Below are 17,647 nucleotides of genomic sequence, written 5' to 3' on the forward strand. Positions count from 1 at the left end.
AGACGGGGTGGGATGGGGAGGAGGTGCGGGATGGGGAGCAGTCAGAGTGTAGATGGGGAGGGGAATGGAATATTGAGTGTAAAAAATGAATTACAAATAAAATTACAATTTAAAAAAGAATAAATAAAAAAACATAAGTAGGAAAAGTGATACAACCTATTAGAACATATCATACACCTACAAAAATGGATGAAGTTGGTGTTTGTGACAAACTGGGTGTTGCGATTATTTTTATTGCCCCTGTAAGCCAGCTATACTTGGGAACTTTGTGTGTAACTAACAGTTTTCTTGGATAAGGCTGTTCATTGCTTTGCATTGTTGTCATAGAGTTAATCATGTCATAGAATACACATATTCTATGTATACAGGTAAATATTACACCTTGGTTATTGGCTGAACTTGGAATTTTAATTCAAACACAGAAGGAAAAATTAGTAGTAAAATTAAGAGACAGTATAAAATAAGTAAGGGGGAGTGAAAGATTTTCTAACGCTATGTTTACAGAGTGAAATTTGCATAAATCCAAACATAAAATGTGTTGTGGTGGTACCATTATGCTCACAGGTATTATTAGTAGGTCAATGGGTCATTAGTTAATAAAGGCTAAAGATAAAAGAGACATTTGCATTGATAGATTAAAAATTAAATTTGTTATCTAGCAAACTAGGAATATGTTTGGGATAAATTATTTCAAAGATTCAGTTTTTACAATGCTGATGTGATATTGCTACTTGCTGAGAAATAGTACAGACTTCAGTATACAGCCAATATTAACAGATTCATTAATCTTTCTATTCTGATTAAAAACTATAGCTTCTTTAGATTAACAGGACCATTTTAGCAGCAGGTAAGAATTGCACTTTGCCATTGATCCAACTTCTTGCCCAAGCTGGGACACAGTGAACTATTTCTTTTTCCAACATCAAGCGGAGCTGTGGCTTCCACACACATGACTCTCCCACTTCAGTGACCAGGCTGGACATTTGGAGATCGACTTTGGGAACATGTGACACAAGTCAAATCCTAGATTACATAATTATTTGAAATATCGTATTTATGATGCTCTAGTACCTACATTTTGCAGCTCACTCCTTATGTTTCTGTGCAGATGTGCATGTTAAGAGTGTGTAGTGGACCCTTCCGCTCGACTCGAGACTCGAGCCCCGGGCTACCTTGCCAGCAGAGTCTTGCCCAACACCCGCAAGGGCCCACACGGGACTCCCCACGGGACCCTAAGACCTCTGGTGAGTGGACCACAGTGCCTGCCCCAATCCAATCACGTGGAACTTGAGACTGCGGTACATAGGGAAGCAGGCTACCCGGGCCTGATCTGGGGCACAAGTCCCTTCCGCTCGACTCGTGACTCGAGCCCCGGGCTACCTTGCCAGCAGAGTCTTGCCCAACACCCGCAAGGGCCCACACGGGACTCCCCACGGGACCCTAAGACCTCTGGTGAGTGGACCACAGTGCCTGCCCCAATCCAATCACGTGGAACTTGAGACTGCGGTACATAGGGAAGCAGGCTACCCGGGCCTGATCTGGGGCACAAGTCCCTTCCGCTCGACTCGTGACTCGAGCCCCGGGCTACCTTGCCAGCAGAGTCTTGCCCAACACCCGCAAGGGCCCACACGGGACTCCCCACGGGACCCTAAGACCTCTGGTGAGTGGACCACAGTGCCTGCCCCAATCCAATCACGTGGAACTTGAGACTGCGGTACATAGGGAAGCAGGCTACCCGGGCCTGATCTGGGGCACAAGTCCCTTCCGCTCGACTCGTGACTCGAGCCCCGGGCTACCTTGCCAGCAGAGTCTTGCCCAACACCCGCAAGGGCCCACACGGGACTCCCCACGGGACCCTAAGACCTCTGGTGAGTGGACCACAGTGCCTGCCCCAATCCAATCGCGCGGAACTCGAGACTGCGGTACATAGGGAAGCAGGCTACCCGGGCCTGATCTGGGGCACAAGTCCCTTCCGCTCGACTGGAGACTCGAGCCCCGGGCTACCTTGCCAGCAGAGTCTTGCCCAACACCCGCAAGGGCCCACACGGGACTCCCCACGGGACCCTAAGACCTCTGGTGAGTGGACCACAGTGCCTGCCCCAATCCAATCACGCGGAACTTGAGACTGTGGTACATAGGGAAGCAGGCTACCCGGGCTTGATCTGGGGCACAAACCCCTTCCACTCCACTCGAGCCCCGGGCTACCTTGCCAGCTGAGTCGCCTGACACCCGCAAGGGCCCACACAGGATTCCACACGTGATCCTAAGACCTCTAGTGAATGGAACACAACTTCTGCCAGGAGTCTGGTTCGAACACCAGATATCTGGGTACCTGCCTTGCAAGAAGAGAGCTTGCCTGCAGAGAATACTCTGCCCACTGAAACTAAGGAGAGTGCTACCCTCCAGGTCTGCTCATAGAGGCTAACAGAGTCACCTGAAGAACAAGCTCTTAACAGTGACAACTAAAACAGCTAGCTTCAGAGATTACCAGATGGCGAAAGGCAAACGTAAGAATCCTACTAACAGAAATCAAGACCACTCACCATCATCAGAACGCAGCACTCCTACCCCACCTAGTCCTGGGCACCCCAACACAACCGAAAATCTAGACCCAGATTTAAAAACATTTCTCATGATGATGATAGAGGACATCAAGAAGGACTTTCATAAGTCACTTAAAGATTTACAGGAGAGCACTGCTAAAGAGTTACAGGCTCTTAAAGAAAAGCAGGAAAACACAGCCAAACAGGTGATGGAAATGAACAAAACCATACTAGAACTAAAAGGGGAAGTAGACACAATAAAGAAAACCCAAAGCGAGGCAACGCTGGAGATAGAAACCCTAGGAAAGAGATCTGGAACCATAGATGCGAGCATCAGCAACAGAATACAAGAAATGGAAGAGAGAATCTCAGGTGCAGAAGATTCCATAGAGAACATCGACACAACAGTCAAAGAAAATACAAAATGCAAAAGGATCCTAACTCAAAACATCCAGGTAATCCAGGACACAATGAGAAGACCAAACCTACGGATAATAGGAATTGATGAGAATGAAGATTTTCAACTTAAAGGGCCAGCTAATATCTTCAACAAAATAATAGAAGAAAACTTCCCAAACATAAAAAAAGAGATGCCCATGATCATACAAGAAGCATACAGAACTCCAAATAGACTGGACCAGAAAAGAAATTCCTCCCGACACATAATAATCAGAACAACAAATGCACTAAATAAAGATAGAATATTAAAAGCAGTAAGGGAGAAAGGTCAAGTAACATATAAAGGAAGGCCTATCAGAATTACACCAGACTTTTCACCAGAGACTATGAAAGCCAGAAGAGCCTGGACAGATGTTATACAGACACTAAGAGAACACAAATGCCAGCCCAGGCTACTATACCCGGCCAAACTCTCAATTACCATAGATGGAGAAACCAAAGTATTCCACGACAAAACCAAGTTCACACAATATCTTTCCATGAATCCAGCCCTTCAAAGGATAATAACAGAAAAGAAGCAATACAAGGACGGAAATCACGCCCTAGAACAACCAAGAAAGTAATCATTCAACAAACCAAAAAGAAGACAGCCACAAGAACAGAATGCCAACTCTAACAACAAAAATAAAAGGGAGCAACAATTACTTTTCCTTAATATCTCTTAATATCAATGGACTCAATTCCCCAATAAAAAGACATAGACTAACAGACTGGCTACAAAAACAGGACCCAACATTCTGCTGCTTACAGGAAACCCATCTCAGGGAAAAAGACAGACACTACCTCAGAGTGAAAGGCTGGAAAACAATTTTCCAAGCAAATGGACTGAAGAAACAAGCTGGAGTAGCCATTTTAATATCGGATAAAATCGACTTCCAACCCAAAGTTATCAAAAAAGACAAGTAGGGACACTTCATACTCATCAAAGGTAAAATCCTCCAAGAGGAACTCTCAATTCTGAATATCTACGCACCAAATGCAAGGGCAGCCACATTCATTAGAGACACTTTAGTAAAGCTCAAAGCATACATTGCACCTCACACAATAATAGTGGGAGACTTCAACACACCACTTTCTTCAAAGGACAGATCGTGGAAACAGAAACTAAACAGGGACACAGTGAAACTAACAGAAGTTATGAAACAAATGGACCTGGCAGATATCTACAGAACATTTTATCCTAAAACAAAAGGATATACCTTCTTCTCAGCACCTCACGGGACCTTCTCCAAAATTGACCATATAATTGGTCACAAAACAGGCCTCAATAGATACAAAAATATTGAAATTGTCCCATGTATCCTATCAGACCACCATGGCCTAAGACTGATCTTCAATAACAACATAAATAATGGAAAGCCAACATTCACGTGGAAACTGAATAACACTCTTCTCAATGATACCTTGGTCAAGGAAGGAATAAAGAAAGAAATTAAAGACTTTTTAGAGTTTAATGAAAATGAAGCCACAACGTACCCAAACCTATGGGACACAATGAAAGCATTTCTAAGAGGGAAACTCATAGCGCTGAGTGCCTCCAAGAAGAAACGGGAGACAGCACATACTAGCAGCTTGACAACACATCTAAAAGCCCTAGAAAAAAAGGAAGCAAATTCACCCAAGAGGAGTAGACGGCAGGAAATAATCAAACTCAGGGGTGAAATCAACCAAGTGGAAACAAGAAGAACTATTCAAAGAATTAACCAAACGAGGAGTTGGTTCTTTGAGAAAATCAACAAGATAGATAAACCCTTAGCTAGACTCACTAAAGGGCACAGGGACAAAATCTTAATTAACAAAATCAGAAATGAAAAGGGAGACATAACAACAGATCTTGAAGAAATCCAAAACACCATCAGATCCTTCTACAAAAGGCTATACTCAACAAAACTGGAAAACCTGGATGAAATGGACAAATTTCTGGACAGATACCAGGTACCAAAGTTGAATCAGGATCAAGTTGACCATCTAAACAGTCCCATATCACCTAAAGAAATAGAAGCAGTTATTAATAGTCTCCCAACCAAAAAAAGCCCAGGACCAGATGGGTTTAGTGCAGAGTTCTATCAGACCTTCAAAGAAGATCTAATTCCAATTCTGCACAAACTATTTCACAAAATAGAAGTAGAAGGTACTCTACCCAACTCATTTTATGAAGCCACTATTACTCTGATACCTAAACCACAGAAAGATCCAACAAAGATAGAGAACTTCAGACCAATTTCTCTTATGAATATCGATGCAAAAATCCTCAATAAAATTCTCGCTAACCGAATTCAAGAACACATTAAAGCAATCATCCATCCTGACCAAGTAGGTTTTATTCCAGGGATGCAGGGATGGTTTAATATACGAAAATCCATCAATGTAATCCATTATATAAACAAACTCAAAGACAAAAACCACATGATCATCTCGTTAGATGCAGAAAAAGCATTTGACAAGATCCAACACCCATTCATGATAAAAGTTTTGGAAAGATCAGGAATTCAAGGCCCATACCTAAACATGATAAAAGCAATCTACAGCAAACCAGTAGCCAACATCAAAGTAAATGGAGAGAAGCTGGAAGCAATCCCACTAAAATCAGGGACTAGACAAGGCTGCCCACTTTCTCCCTACCTTTTCAACATAGTACTTGAAGTATTAGCCAGAGCAATTCGACAACAAAAGGAGATCAAGGGGATACAAATTGGAAAAGAGGAAGTCAAAATATCACTTTTTGCAGATGATATGATAGTATATATAAGTGACCCTAAAAATTCTACCAGAGAACTCCTAAACCTGATAAACAGCTTCGGTGAAGTAGCTGGATATAAAATAAACTCAAACAAGTCAATGGCCTTTCTCTATACAAAGAATAAACAGGCTGAGAAAGAAATTAGGGAAACAACACCCTTCTCAATAGTCACAAATAATATAAAATATCTTGGCGTGACTCTAACTAAGGAAGTGAAAGATCTGTATGATAAAAACTTCAAATCTCTGAAGAAAGAAATTAAGGAAGATCTCAGAAGATGGAAAGATCTCCCATGCTCATGGATTGGCAGGATCAACATTGTAAAAATGGCTATCTTGCCAAAAGCAATCTACAGATTCAATGCAATCCCCATCAAAATTCCAACTCAATTCTTCAACGAATTGGAAGGAGCAATTTGCAAATTTGTCTGGAATAACAAAAAATCTAGGATAGCAAAAAGTCTTCTCAAGGATAAAAGAACTTCTGGCGGAATCACCATGCCAGACCTAAAGCTTTACTACAGAGCAATTGTGATAAAAACTGCATGGTACTGGTATAGAGACAGACAAGTAGACCAATGGAATAGAATTGAAGACCCAGAAATGAACCCACACACCTATGGTCACTTGATCTTCGACAAGGGAGCTAAAACCATCCAGTGGAAGAAAGACAGCATTTTCAACAATTGGTGCTGGCACAACTGGTTGTTATCGTGTAGAAGAATGCGAATCGATCCATACTTATCTCCTTGTACTAAGGTCAAATCTAAGTGGATCAAGGAACTTCACATAAAACCAGAGACACTGAAACTTATAGAGGAGAAAGTGGGGAAAAGCCTTGAAGATATGGGCACAGGGGAAAAATTCCTGAACAGAACAGCAATGGCTTGTGCTGTAAGATTGAGAATTGACAAATGGGACCTAATGAAACTCCAAAGTTTCTGCAAGGCAAAAGACACCGTCAATAAGACAAAAAGACCACCAACAGATTGGGAAAGGATCTTTACCTATCCTAAATCAGATAGGGGACTAATATCCAACATATATAAAGAACTCAAGAAGGTGGACTTCAGAAAATCAAATAACCCCATTAAAAAATGGGGCTCAGAACTGAACAAAGAATTCTCACCTGAGGAATACCGAATGGCAGAGAAGCACTTGAAAAAATGTTCAACATCCTTAATCATCAGGGAAATGCAAATCAAAACAACCCTGAGATTCCACCTCACACCAGTCAGAATGGCTAAGATCAAAAATTCAGGTGACAGCAGATGCTGGCGAGGATGTGGAGAAAGAGGAACACTCCTCCATTGTTGGTGGGAGTGCAGGCTTGTACAACCACTCTGGAAATCAGTCTGGCGGTTCCTCAGAAAACTGGACATAGTACTACCGGAGGATCCAGCAATACCTCTCCTGGGCATATATCCAGAAGATGCCCCAACAGGTAAGAAGGACACATGCTCCACTATGTTCATAGCAGCCTTATTTATAATAGCCAGAAGCTGGAAAGAACCTAGATGCCCCTCAACAGAGGAATGGATACAGAAAATGTGGTACATCTACACAATGGAGTACTACTCAGCTATTAAAAAGAATGAATTTATGAAATTCCTAGCCAAATGGATGGACCTGGAGGGCATCATCCTGAGTGAGGTAACACATTCACAAAGAAACTCACACAATATGTATTCACTGATAAGTGGATATTAGCCCCAAACCTAGGATACCCAAGATATAAGATATAATTTGCTAAACACATGAAACTCAAGAAGAATGAAGACTGAAGTGTGGACACTATGCCCCTCCTTAGATTTGGGAACAAAACACCCATGGAAGGAGTTACAGAGACGGAGTTTGGAGCTGAGATGAAAGGATGGACCATGTAGAGACTGCCATATCCAGGGATCCACCCCATAATCAGCATCCAAACGCTGACACCATTGCATACACTAGCAAGATTTTATTGAAAGGACGCAGATGTAGCTGTCTCTTGTGAGACTATGCCGGGGCCCAGCAAACACAGAAGTGGATGCTCACAGTCAGCTAATGGATGGATCATAGGGCTCCCAATGGAGGAGCTAGAGAAAGTAGCCAAGGAGCTAAAGGGATCTGCAACCCTATAGGTGGAACAACATTATGAGCTAACCAGTACCCCGGAGCTCTTGACTCTAGCTGCATATATATCAAAAGATGGCCTAGTCGGCCATCACTGGAAAGAGAGGCCCATTGGACTTGCAAACTTTATATGCCCCAGTACAGGGGAACACCAGGGCCAAAAAGGGGGAGTGGGTGGGCAGGGGAGTGGGGGTGGGTGGATATGGGGGACTTTTGGTATAGCATTGGAAATGTAAATGAGTTAAATACCTAATAAAAAATGGAAAAAAAAAAAGAGTGTGTAGTGGAATTAGTTTTTAAAAACCTATCAGCTTCAGTTATGACGAAAATATGTTTTGAGCATTCATTCTGACCTCTTGTAACTTCTACTGTGCAATGCAAACATGAATTCTAATAAAATGTTATCTCTCTTGTATGTGGTGTGTTTATTTAATTGTGGACAAGAGACCAGGTTTTCCCAGAAGGATTGCCTATGAGATCCAATCTTCCACAGGCAGCCAGAGCATTTAAGACCTTAAAAGTCTTCCATAGATGCCAAAATGATATTTCTTTTCCACCTAAGTCTTCAATGTTAAGTGAGATTTATTTTTTGAGGCCAAAACCCAACTATATTGTAAATTCACAGTGAGATTACAGTTTCCAAAATGTGTTGGGAGTCTGAGGTTTTAGAAGCCAGGGTTTTAGAAGCCGGCTGTTTTTCTTGATACACAGATTAAATAGCTTGATTCACTGGATATTAGCACTGTATTTATTCATGGAGGCATAGTTGTGACTTTCTACCTGTTATCTCTAGGAGTCTTATCTTTCTATATATTTTTGGGCAGGTTCATTTTCTGTTCTTAGTATTTCACTTTTGAGGAGAAATCCTAGGAAAGTGAAATGTGTATCTTTAAAACACAGAAGCTCATGATGCAGTTAAAATTATGTTAGAGTTAAATTTATAGAAAGACAGGCAGTGCACGCATAGAGTCATCTGGAGGAAAAGATCACCATGATCCTCCTATTAAAAAGCTCAGCTTGATGGAAGATGGAATTCTGGCTTGGTCATAGCACACCCCATTAGCTGACAAGAGAGGCTTGCAGTCAAGGAATTACTGAAGTAAAGCTGAATTCTCTGATGAATTTGCTATTGATCTTGATGAGGAGACCCTAGAGCAGTGGTGCTCTTGCTGGTGAAGGTATGTATTGGGATTATTGGGTAACGTGTGTTGTTCTACCTGTAATCCATGCTTTTGAATTGAGTCAACTCCTGGCTAGATGCACGTTCCAGCTATTGCTTTTAAAAATATTGGCAAGGTCAATGTGTATGAACGCTGTCCATTGGTATTCTCGAGCATGCAAACCTTCTCAGAAGTAGAAATAACTGGGGCTCTCCCAGTTTTAGGGGACAAGACTGTCATAAAATTTAATGCCATTTTCAGCATATTTAGAATATTTTCTGATTTCAGAATTAATTATGGTTTAAATTATTAATCACAGAGGTGCAAATTGATAATTTGGCACAGGTGTCTGGTGCATACAGTGTGCAATGATACACATCAGGCTAGTGGACACATTTTACTCTTATTCCAAATGAGTCCTATACAGACTCTCATTGTTAAAAGATGTGGTTGTGACAGGGATGCACAGGAGTAAAGAGCTCAAGTGTGTCTACTGCTCTGGGCTGCACCAGCACACTCTGTCCTCCAAAGGGAAGCAGCCACATCTAAAACACATTGTGTTCAGTTTTTGGAACGAGGACTGCTGCTCTGCCACAGACTAAATTTTGTCTTTAGATCGGACCAGATGATTTCCAACATACTGAACAAAAGCCAAAATTCTGTTGTTACTGTAATGAAAAGAAAGGGAATTTACCTTTTCCATTTTCACAGCATTAAAAATCACTTTAACATGTAAGGATTCAGCAGACACTGACTGAGCTTCTAATGATGAGAAGCCAGGACCGGGATGGTCTTGATGGCCCAGCCTCCATCCCAGCACTCAGGAAGGTCAGGAAAGGATTGAAGTTGAGGACGAATCTGAGCTACTGAGCAAGAAGAGTGAGACCTAGCCTCAAAAGCCAATGAACTCAGGGTCACAGTGCTTGCCAAGGCCAGGCATTTGATCCCAGTAATACACAAAAGCACACACACAGTCACACACAAACACAGACACACACACACACACACACACACACACACACATACAGACACAGACACACATGCACACATGCACACATGTGCACAGATATGGACTATCGAAATCAACATGAACTGCCACACTTTCAGCAATGTCTACTATCAGGGTCCAGGTATCACCTGACACTCAGGGTAATTGGGGAGCAAAATGAAGCTGTGGGCAGTCTAGCATTTTGTTGCCTTAAGGAATAGTGGGGAGGTGCACGTTAACCGAAGTCTTTATATAAAAAGCAATAACAATGTCCTACGTTGCACTATTAATTTCTCCTTAATTCTCTTTCATAAATCATATTTTTAGAGTTTGGAAAATGTTACTCACCCCTCTGCTACTTTTAATTACGACAATTGCTTTATGCAACAGATGAACATTATATGTATAATGTAATAAAATACATAATATGATTTCACATGATTTTTTTTGCATTATGTAATCCTCTTGTAGACATAGTGCATATTTTTAATGTTTACATTGCACAGTGATCTCAGTACGTCTTCCCTTTCCTGTACACATTCCGCATTTTGATTTCCTGAGACTCTCCTGTCAATACCTTGTTCACACGGATAACAGAACTGAGTGAGAGAATGATGCCGTCACAGAAGGAGACCCAACTCCAGTCTCTCACCAGAGAGGATCTGCAGTAGATATAGAAAAATTTCTGAGAATTACATAACTGCTAATTTTGTGATTATTTAAATTTTGTTCTGTGATCTCAAAAATGCTTATTCTTATTTCCTCAGTTATAACTTATAAACAACCTTGATTCAAAAGTGAGTCTGAAGACTCCATCCACATAGAAATGGAAAGGACAGGAAATCCAAAATCCTGTTTCAAAGCTGAGTGTGTCAGGCATGCATGGAAAGAGCAATGTCTTGCAATAATGCATACGACACAGCAGCTTAAGCAAATCTAAAAACATTAAAAATAACTGAAAAGGAATATTTTTAATACAGAGAGAAAGAGACAGAGAGAGAAAGAGACACAGAGAGATAGAGAGGCAGAGACAGAGAAAGAGAGAGAAGTATGTGTATGCCCTAAAGAGAGAGTGCCCTAGAGCTATTCAGGGAAACTATCCTATGTAATAATTTTCATTTCCTACTCAATGACAGTCCTCACCTGGCCACGCCCTTTCCAGAGTGCATCTGCTCTGATGGTTCAGTCTAAGGCATGGAGACAGGAAACCGCAGCTGTGGGACAGACTTCAGCTTGGTTGGCCTTTTCCAGGATGGACACATGGACACTTTCCTCTTCACACTGATTGCCATCCTCTTTGCAGTGGCTTTCATAGGCAACATCACACTGGTCCTCCTCATCAGGCTGGACTGCAGACTCCACACCCCCATGTACTTTCTCCTCAGCCAGCTCTCCATCATTGACATGATGTACATCTCTACCACTGTGCCCAAGGTGGCAGCTAACTTCCTCTCAGACACCAAGGCCATTTCCTTTCTGGGCTGTGCTGTCCAAGCCTTTGTGTTTCTGACCCTGGGTGGATCTGAAGCCCTCCTGCTGGGCTTCATGTCCTATGACAGGTATATAGCCATCTGCCGACCCTTGCACTACCCTGTGCTCATGAGTAGGAAGATCTGCTGCTCCATGGTCGCTGGTGCCTGGAGCAGCAGCTCCATCAATGCATTCATGCACACAGTGTATGTGTTTCAACTTCCATTCTGTGGCTCTAGGATGGTTAACCACTTTTTCTGTGAGGTTCCATCTCTCCTTCCACTGGTGTGTGAAGACACGTCCCAGTATGAGCATACAGTCCTCGTGAGTGGACTTGTCATTCTGCTGCTCCCCTTCCTGGCCATCCTAGCTTCCTATGCTCGGGTCTTGGTTGTTGTACTCCAGATGGGTTCAGGAAAGGGACAGAGTAGAGCTGTGTCCACCTGCTCCTCACACCTGACTGTGGCCAGCCTGTTCTATGTTACTGGACTCTCCACATATACCCAGCCACACTCCTTGCATTCTCCTGGAAGGGACAAAGTAGTGGCTGTGCTCTACTCAATCGTCACCCTTGTTCTGAACCCATTCATCTACAGCCTGAGGAACAAGGAGGTCATGGGGGCACTGAGGAGACAAATGGGGTGATGGAGATTTACAGGGGACTTTGGGTCAGCCTCTGTACTGATATGGAGGTTGGTCTTCAACGCTGCTTGGACAGTTTGAGGATCCATATTCTGGTAGAAGTCCATCAGCTTGTCTCAGTGACTGAACAAGAGCACAATCCTTCAATCACAGTGTCACACTGAGGTGATGGTCTAAATCTGAATGTTGGCTCTGAAGGAGATTGAAGGGCCCTGGCCCTGGCTCTGGCCCTGGTATCTCTGGCTGCCTGTCAGCCTGGGTTGGCTTTCCACAGCACCTCCTGCCCTGATGCAAGGCTCTCAGAATGTGGGAGTCAGTACAGTGGCTGGCTATCTCGTACTCTGGATGCTCTTTCTGCAGTTTATGAGTACAGCTGTACATTTGCAGATATTTTACATAAATCTGGCATATTTTACTGGTTTTCTTTGCAGGTGCAACTATTATATAAGAATGTGTGGTTTTATACTGTGACATGTTTTAAGGACAATTCTGAGAGAAATATGGAGGAGACAAGTTAATGCTGGCCATGATGCTTGTTTCCATTACCACCTGAATAAGATTTCTGAGCTCTCCCAAGCTGTTTAACCATGTCTGGCTGACTCCCTTTATCAATACTGTTCCACAAATTCACCAGTGTCTTCGTAATAAACATCATTAATGGATCTGTCTGTCAGTATGCACTGTGTCTCTTTCCATGAACAGTTGTTCATGAACAGTTGTTCAGTTGTATGTGGATCTCTCAGCAGGCACGCTAGCTTATGATAAGGACATTCAGACAAGAAGACTCAGAATGGTAATGCTTTAACAAATCAATTTCTGTATTTTGTCCATGGCTAATATATAATAAATGCTAATATATGATAATTGGTAAATAATAGCAATAATTTTATTTCAATAAAAACTTCTGGAAATTATATATATTTTTTATGTAGGCCTGACTATCCTGGAGGTCCCTATGTGGATCAAACTAGTTTTGGGAATAACATTGTATGCCAGCATCCACAGATTTAAAGAAAACGATCAATGGCCTTTGTTTTTGTTTTATTTTGACACTACAGATGCTTGTGAGCCACAGTGTGGATCCTGGGAATCAAACCTGGATTCTCTGGAGGAGCAGTCAGTGCTTTTAACTGTGAGCCATCTCTCTAGGTCCCCTGCATTCTTAAAATAGTCAGGTCATTGTCATGCAGAACTAGATTCAATAAATGAAAACTTCCATGCACTAAAGTACTGGTATAAGTACCATGACAAGTATTTCTCAGTGTTAAAATATATACATTGTGGGACATGAGTGTTGGTGTGGCCCTTAGTAGCACTGGCTGCTCTTCCTGAGGCCTTGAGTTCAAATTCTAGCCCCTTTATAAGGTAGCTCACAACTGTCTGTAGCTGCAACTCCCGGATATCTGAGGCCTCTTGTCCTCCAGGAGTACTTATGTGCACATATCCATGTCTACACACACACTTATGCATCATCATCATCATCATGTATGGTAGGAAATGTTTTAGAGATTTTTGTTGTTTTTGTTGCTAATGAGTTCCAATTATTAGAGTGATAATTTTAATGACACATAGAAACACCTCTTCTTGGCACTAATAAAAACGAATTGCATATATTGTCTCTGTGTGGCATCCCATTCCCCTTACTGGGCTGACTTAACCTGCCTCAGTGGGAAGAGGATGCACCCTGCCTTGCAGAGACTTGATGTACCAGGGTGAGGAGGTACCCAGGGGACCGCCACCTGCTCAGAGGAGAAGAGGAAGCGGGATTGTAGAGAGATCGTGTGAGCAGGAAATGGGAGGGGGCAGCAATCAAATGCAAATTGAATAATACATTAATTAATGGAAATAAAGGATGTACTCCACAAGTTGTATGTGCATACATGTGTATACATTTATACATTACATAGTACATATGGATACATACATGTGTGTGACAATGATTATCAATGAAAGGAAGCTATCAAATTGACACTGGTGAATGTAGATAGAGTTTGAGGGAGGAAAGTGAAGAGCAAAAGTGAAATATATTGAAATTTTAAAGTGAATTTATCCAGAGATACCATACAGAGGAGAGAAATAGTGCTCTCCAAGGACCTGGGTTATTTAATAGAAATCTAAATGTCAAGCACAGGATACCTCCCTCAACCTGTCTTAGTTTTCTATTTCTGTGACAAAACTCCATGACTGTCACTGGAGAGATGGCTCAGTGGTTAAGAGCACTCCCCGTTCTTCCAAACGGATCTGGATTCAATTTCTAGCACCAATTCACCGCTCACAACTGCCTGAAACTTTATTTCCAGAGTGCCTGACACCCTCACATCAATGCAGATAAAATAAAAGTTAAAGAAAAAAAAAGTAATTGCATCCTCCACGAATGGCTAGCTTTTGCTCTTTTATTTTCTTGTCGTTAATGTGATCCATAAACTCTCTCTAAACTGAAAGCCTGAGGTTGCTAAGTATCCTCAATACTCTTGCCTCATTTGTCCGCCATTACTGTGATTCCAGGGTGGTCTGTCCCTACAGATCCTATTTGAATCCTCTATCCCCAGTGGCAATGGTTGGGGGGAGATTTGGAACCTTTATGCTATGGAGCCTCAGTGAAGTGGGTCACTAGGGTGGGCCTTCAGGATGTGGACCCTACTTCCTGTCCTGGGCTCTGCTTGCTGAGTGCAGCTGCAATTAGAAAAGCCAGTCTCCCATCCGAACCACCATGCAGTCCCTCCTGGCTTCCATGTCTTCCCAGTCCTCATGGCCATGTTCCTCTGGGACTGCAAACCAAGAAACTTTCTCCCTCAAGGTGCTTTTTCATCAGGATATTTTGTCACAGCGCCAGGAAAAGAAACCAATACAGAAATTGGTACCAAGTGTCAGAAGCATTGATGGAGAAAACCTGACTATGCAGTTTTGGGGACTCTGGTAGTGTCTTCTGCCTGGAATGGAGAATTTAGTTCTTTTAGGACACAAAAGCCTCAGTGTACTGGAAGCAGAACTCAGTGCAGCATTTGATGGAAGCTCAGAGACCTTTGAGAAAAATGTGGGCGGTGGACACCTAGCTTATGACATTTCAGAGGAGAACAAAGACTCTACCAGGAAGTAAATAGACCCCAGCCATTCACATATTTTGGCCAAGAGTCTGCCTTCATTATGCCCATGTCTTGAGGTCATGAGTGATGTCAGATGTACAGCTAATGGGCGAATTGGTTTGGCAGAGTTTTGGTGTGGGAGCAAGGCAGAGAGTAACACTGAAGGCTGGTGCTTGTCTCTGCTTATTTAGCCCATGAACTAAATGGTATCTTCGGCACACATTTGATGCTCCAGCTTTCTCTGAATTAATTTCTTCCAGCTCTTCTGCTGTTTCTGGAAATCAGATCTTTGGCTTTGCCAGTTTCCCACTGTCTTCCTCAGGAAGTACACATTTCCACAGGCCATAGGTCTTTTCTACCACAGTTTGCCACAATCTCGGTGTCCCATCTTCAGGACCAGTGGCATAGAGTTCACCATCAGGACTGAATCTCACACTGAATGAGACCAATGTGACCTTTGTAGGATTCTAATTCTTCTCCACCATTATAGAAGTACTTATACAGTTTAAAGCTTCTCCACCTGCAACAAAAAAGTTCCTTCTCTGGATGAAGAGATGCAGAATTGATGGTCGCAGGAGCTTCAAAGGATTTAATTGGCTCCGGACAATTAATAATTACTGCACATTGAAAAGCAATAACCAAGATCTCTCCCTCAGGAATATATTTTGTGCTGCTAAAGACATATTACATTTTAAGATTTCACTTCTGTCACTGTGGTATGATGCCAGAGCCAAACAGTTTTATCATCAGCTGAAAGGAACTATTTATCTTCACTGCACCACAGAGCCTTTTTAATACCGGAAGTGTGAGCATTAATTTCCTTAGGTTCTGCTTCAGGTTTTTCAAGTCGTGTATGTGCAACAGTTTATCCTGTGCCCAGTCAGCAGGTAACTGCTATCCTGTGTGAACTTCACAGTCTTGACAATGTGCTGATGAGCCAGGGTCATCCATTCATCTCCTGAGACAGCATCACACACTGTGATGTCTGCAGCTGCTGTAGCAGTTTTGGTGGCATCTTTATTAGTCAATGTTGTACCCCAAACAGCACCTTTATGACCCAAAAAATGTTCCAATCTAGTCTCCTGTATCTCCCTGGTGGAGCATAGGTTGGCCATCTTTGCAAGCACTGATCAGAAAGCAGCCTTTAGGCGGGATGCTGCTGAAGGACAAATCCACCACAGCCGGCATGCGGCCTGAGCAAGTGAGCAGAGTCTGCCTCATGGCCACGCGGAGCAGGGACTGAGGGTCAAGGTCCTTGTCCTCCTTCTCTGCCTTAAGCGCCCCAGGCTGCTTAACCTCCCCTGACCCCCCACCCTAACCCCCACCCCCACGCATTCATGCTGAGGTCGGGTCAGGAGTCCCTGAAACTCTCACTCTGCCACCAAGGAATTTGATTGTGTTCTTATATTGGTCTTTAGCTACTTGGTTTTCCCTGGTGTTGGTAGGCCTTGTAGTGCTTGGTGACAGCAGGCCTCTGGATTGCAGTTAAAGCTGGTATTTCCTGATGGCAGTAGACATCTGGGATTGCAGGTGGAGGTATGGACTGGAAATTGGATTGTAGAGGCGACAGGGCAGACCTCATGGATACTTGGATTTCTGGGGGACACAGTGAACAGGAGATTGGGGTCTGGGGATTTTACTTGGTTGTCTTGGTTAACAACAGGCATCCTGGCATGCAGACAGAGCTGTGGCCCAGGAAATGGAGTGGATTTGCAGGTAGAGGTGTGTGAGGAGCAGATGTGGCCGCGGCCCAAAGATGGCACCCAGGACTGCTGCCAAGTCTTATGACTGGCACCTGACTTCCTCATATCCTGGGGTGAGGGGGAGTACGAGAGGGCATAAAAGGGGGATGGCTGAGAGAGGTAGGGGCATTCTTCTTTTCCCTGCACATTGTGAAGTTCCTGAATAAACTGCCTTGAGAAGGACATCGGTTTCGCAGCTTCTTTTCTGCTGGTCAGAGACAGTAGCAATAAGTGGTGGAACCCATACGGGGACATGACGAGTCCAGAACTCTCGGCAGTCTGGGTAGCTGGCTGGAAAGCTCCCAGGTAAGTGGGACAATTCAAGTTCTCAGTTAGAGACTATTAGGCTCCCAGATTAGGGACTATTGAGGTTCTTGGAGTGAGACAATTAAAGTTACACCTAGCACTATGGGAAACACAATATCAGGACATTCTGTTCGTCAGGCCTTAAGAGACCTCCTGAAGGTGAAAGGAACTGGGCTGAAAAAGGAAACCCTAGAAAATTTTCTGAAAGCAGTAGATCAGGTGGCCCCATGGTTCTCAGTCTCTGGTCACCTTACCGGACCGAGCTGGGAGAAGTTAGGAAAAGATTTGAAGTTTGCAGAGGAACAGGGAATCCTCGCAAAAAGGGTTCTACCGGTATGGAATTTAATTCGCAATTAATTGTAGAGAGGACAAGGAAAGATGTGGAGCTGAGCTGCAGAAG

General features: G+C 43.1%; 1 protein-coding gene and 1 pseudogene across 1 annotated transcript; one reads left to right on the forward strand and one right to left on the reverse strand.

The window, feature by feature from the left end:
• Positions 1-11,198: 11,198 nt before the first annotated feature.
• Olfr320 (olfactory receptor 320) lies at positions 11,199-12,119 on the forward strand. Its single transcript, NM_207230.1, has one exon. It carries the CDS (start codon positions 11,199-11,201, stop codon positions 12,117-12,119), a length of 921 nt encoding a protein of 306 aa, NP_997113.1.
• Positions 12,120-12,143: 24 nt separating this feature from the next.
• Positions 12,144-16,866, reverse strand: Gm12570 (annotated as a pseudogene).
• Positions 16,867-17,647: the final 781 nt, after the last annotated feature.

The sequence above is a fragment of the Mus musculus genome, chromosome 11 (assembly GCF_000001635.26).
Source record: "Mus musculus strain C57BL/6J chromosome 11, GRCm38.p6 C57BL/6J".
NCBI classification, from domain to species: Eukaryota; Metazoa; Chordata; class Mammalia; order Rodentia; family Muridae; genus Mus; species Mus musculus.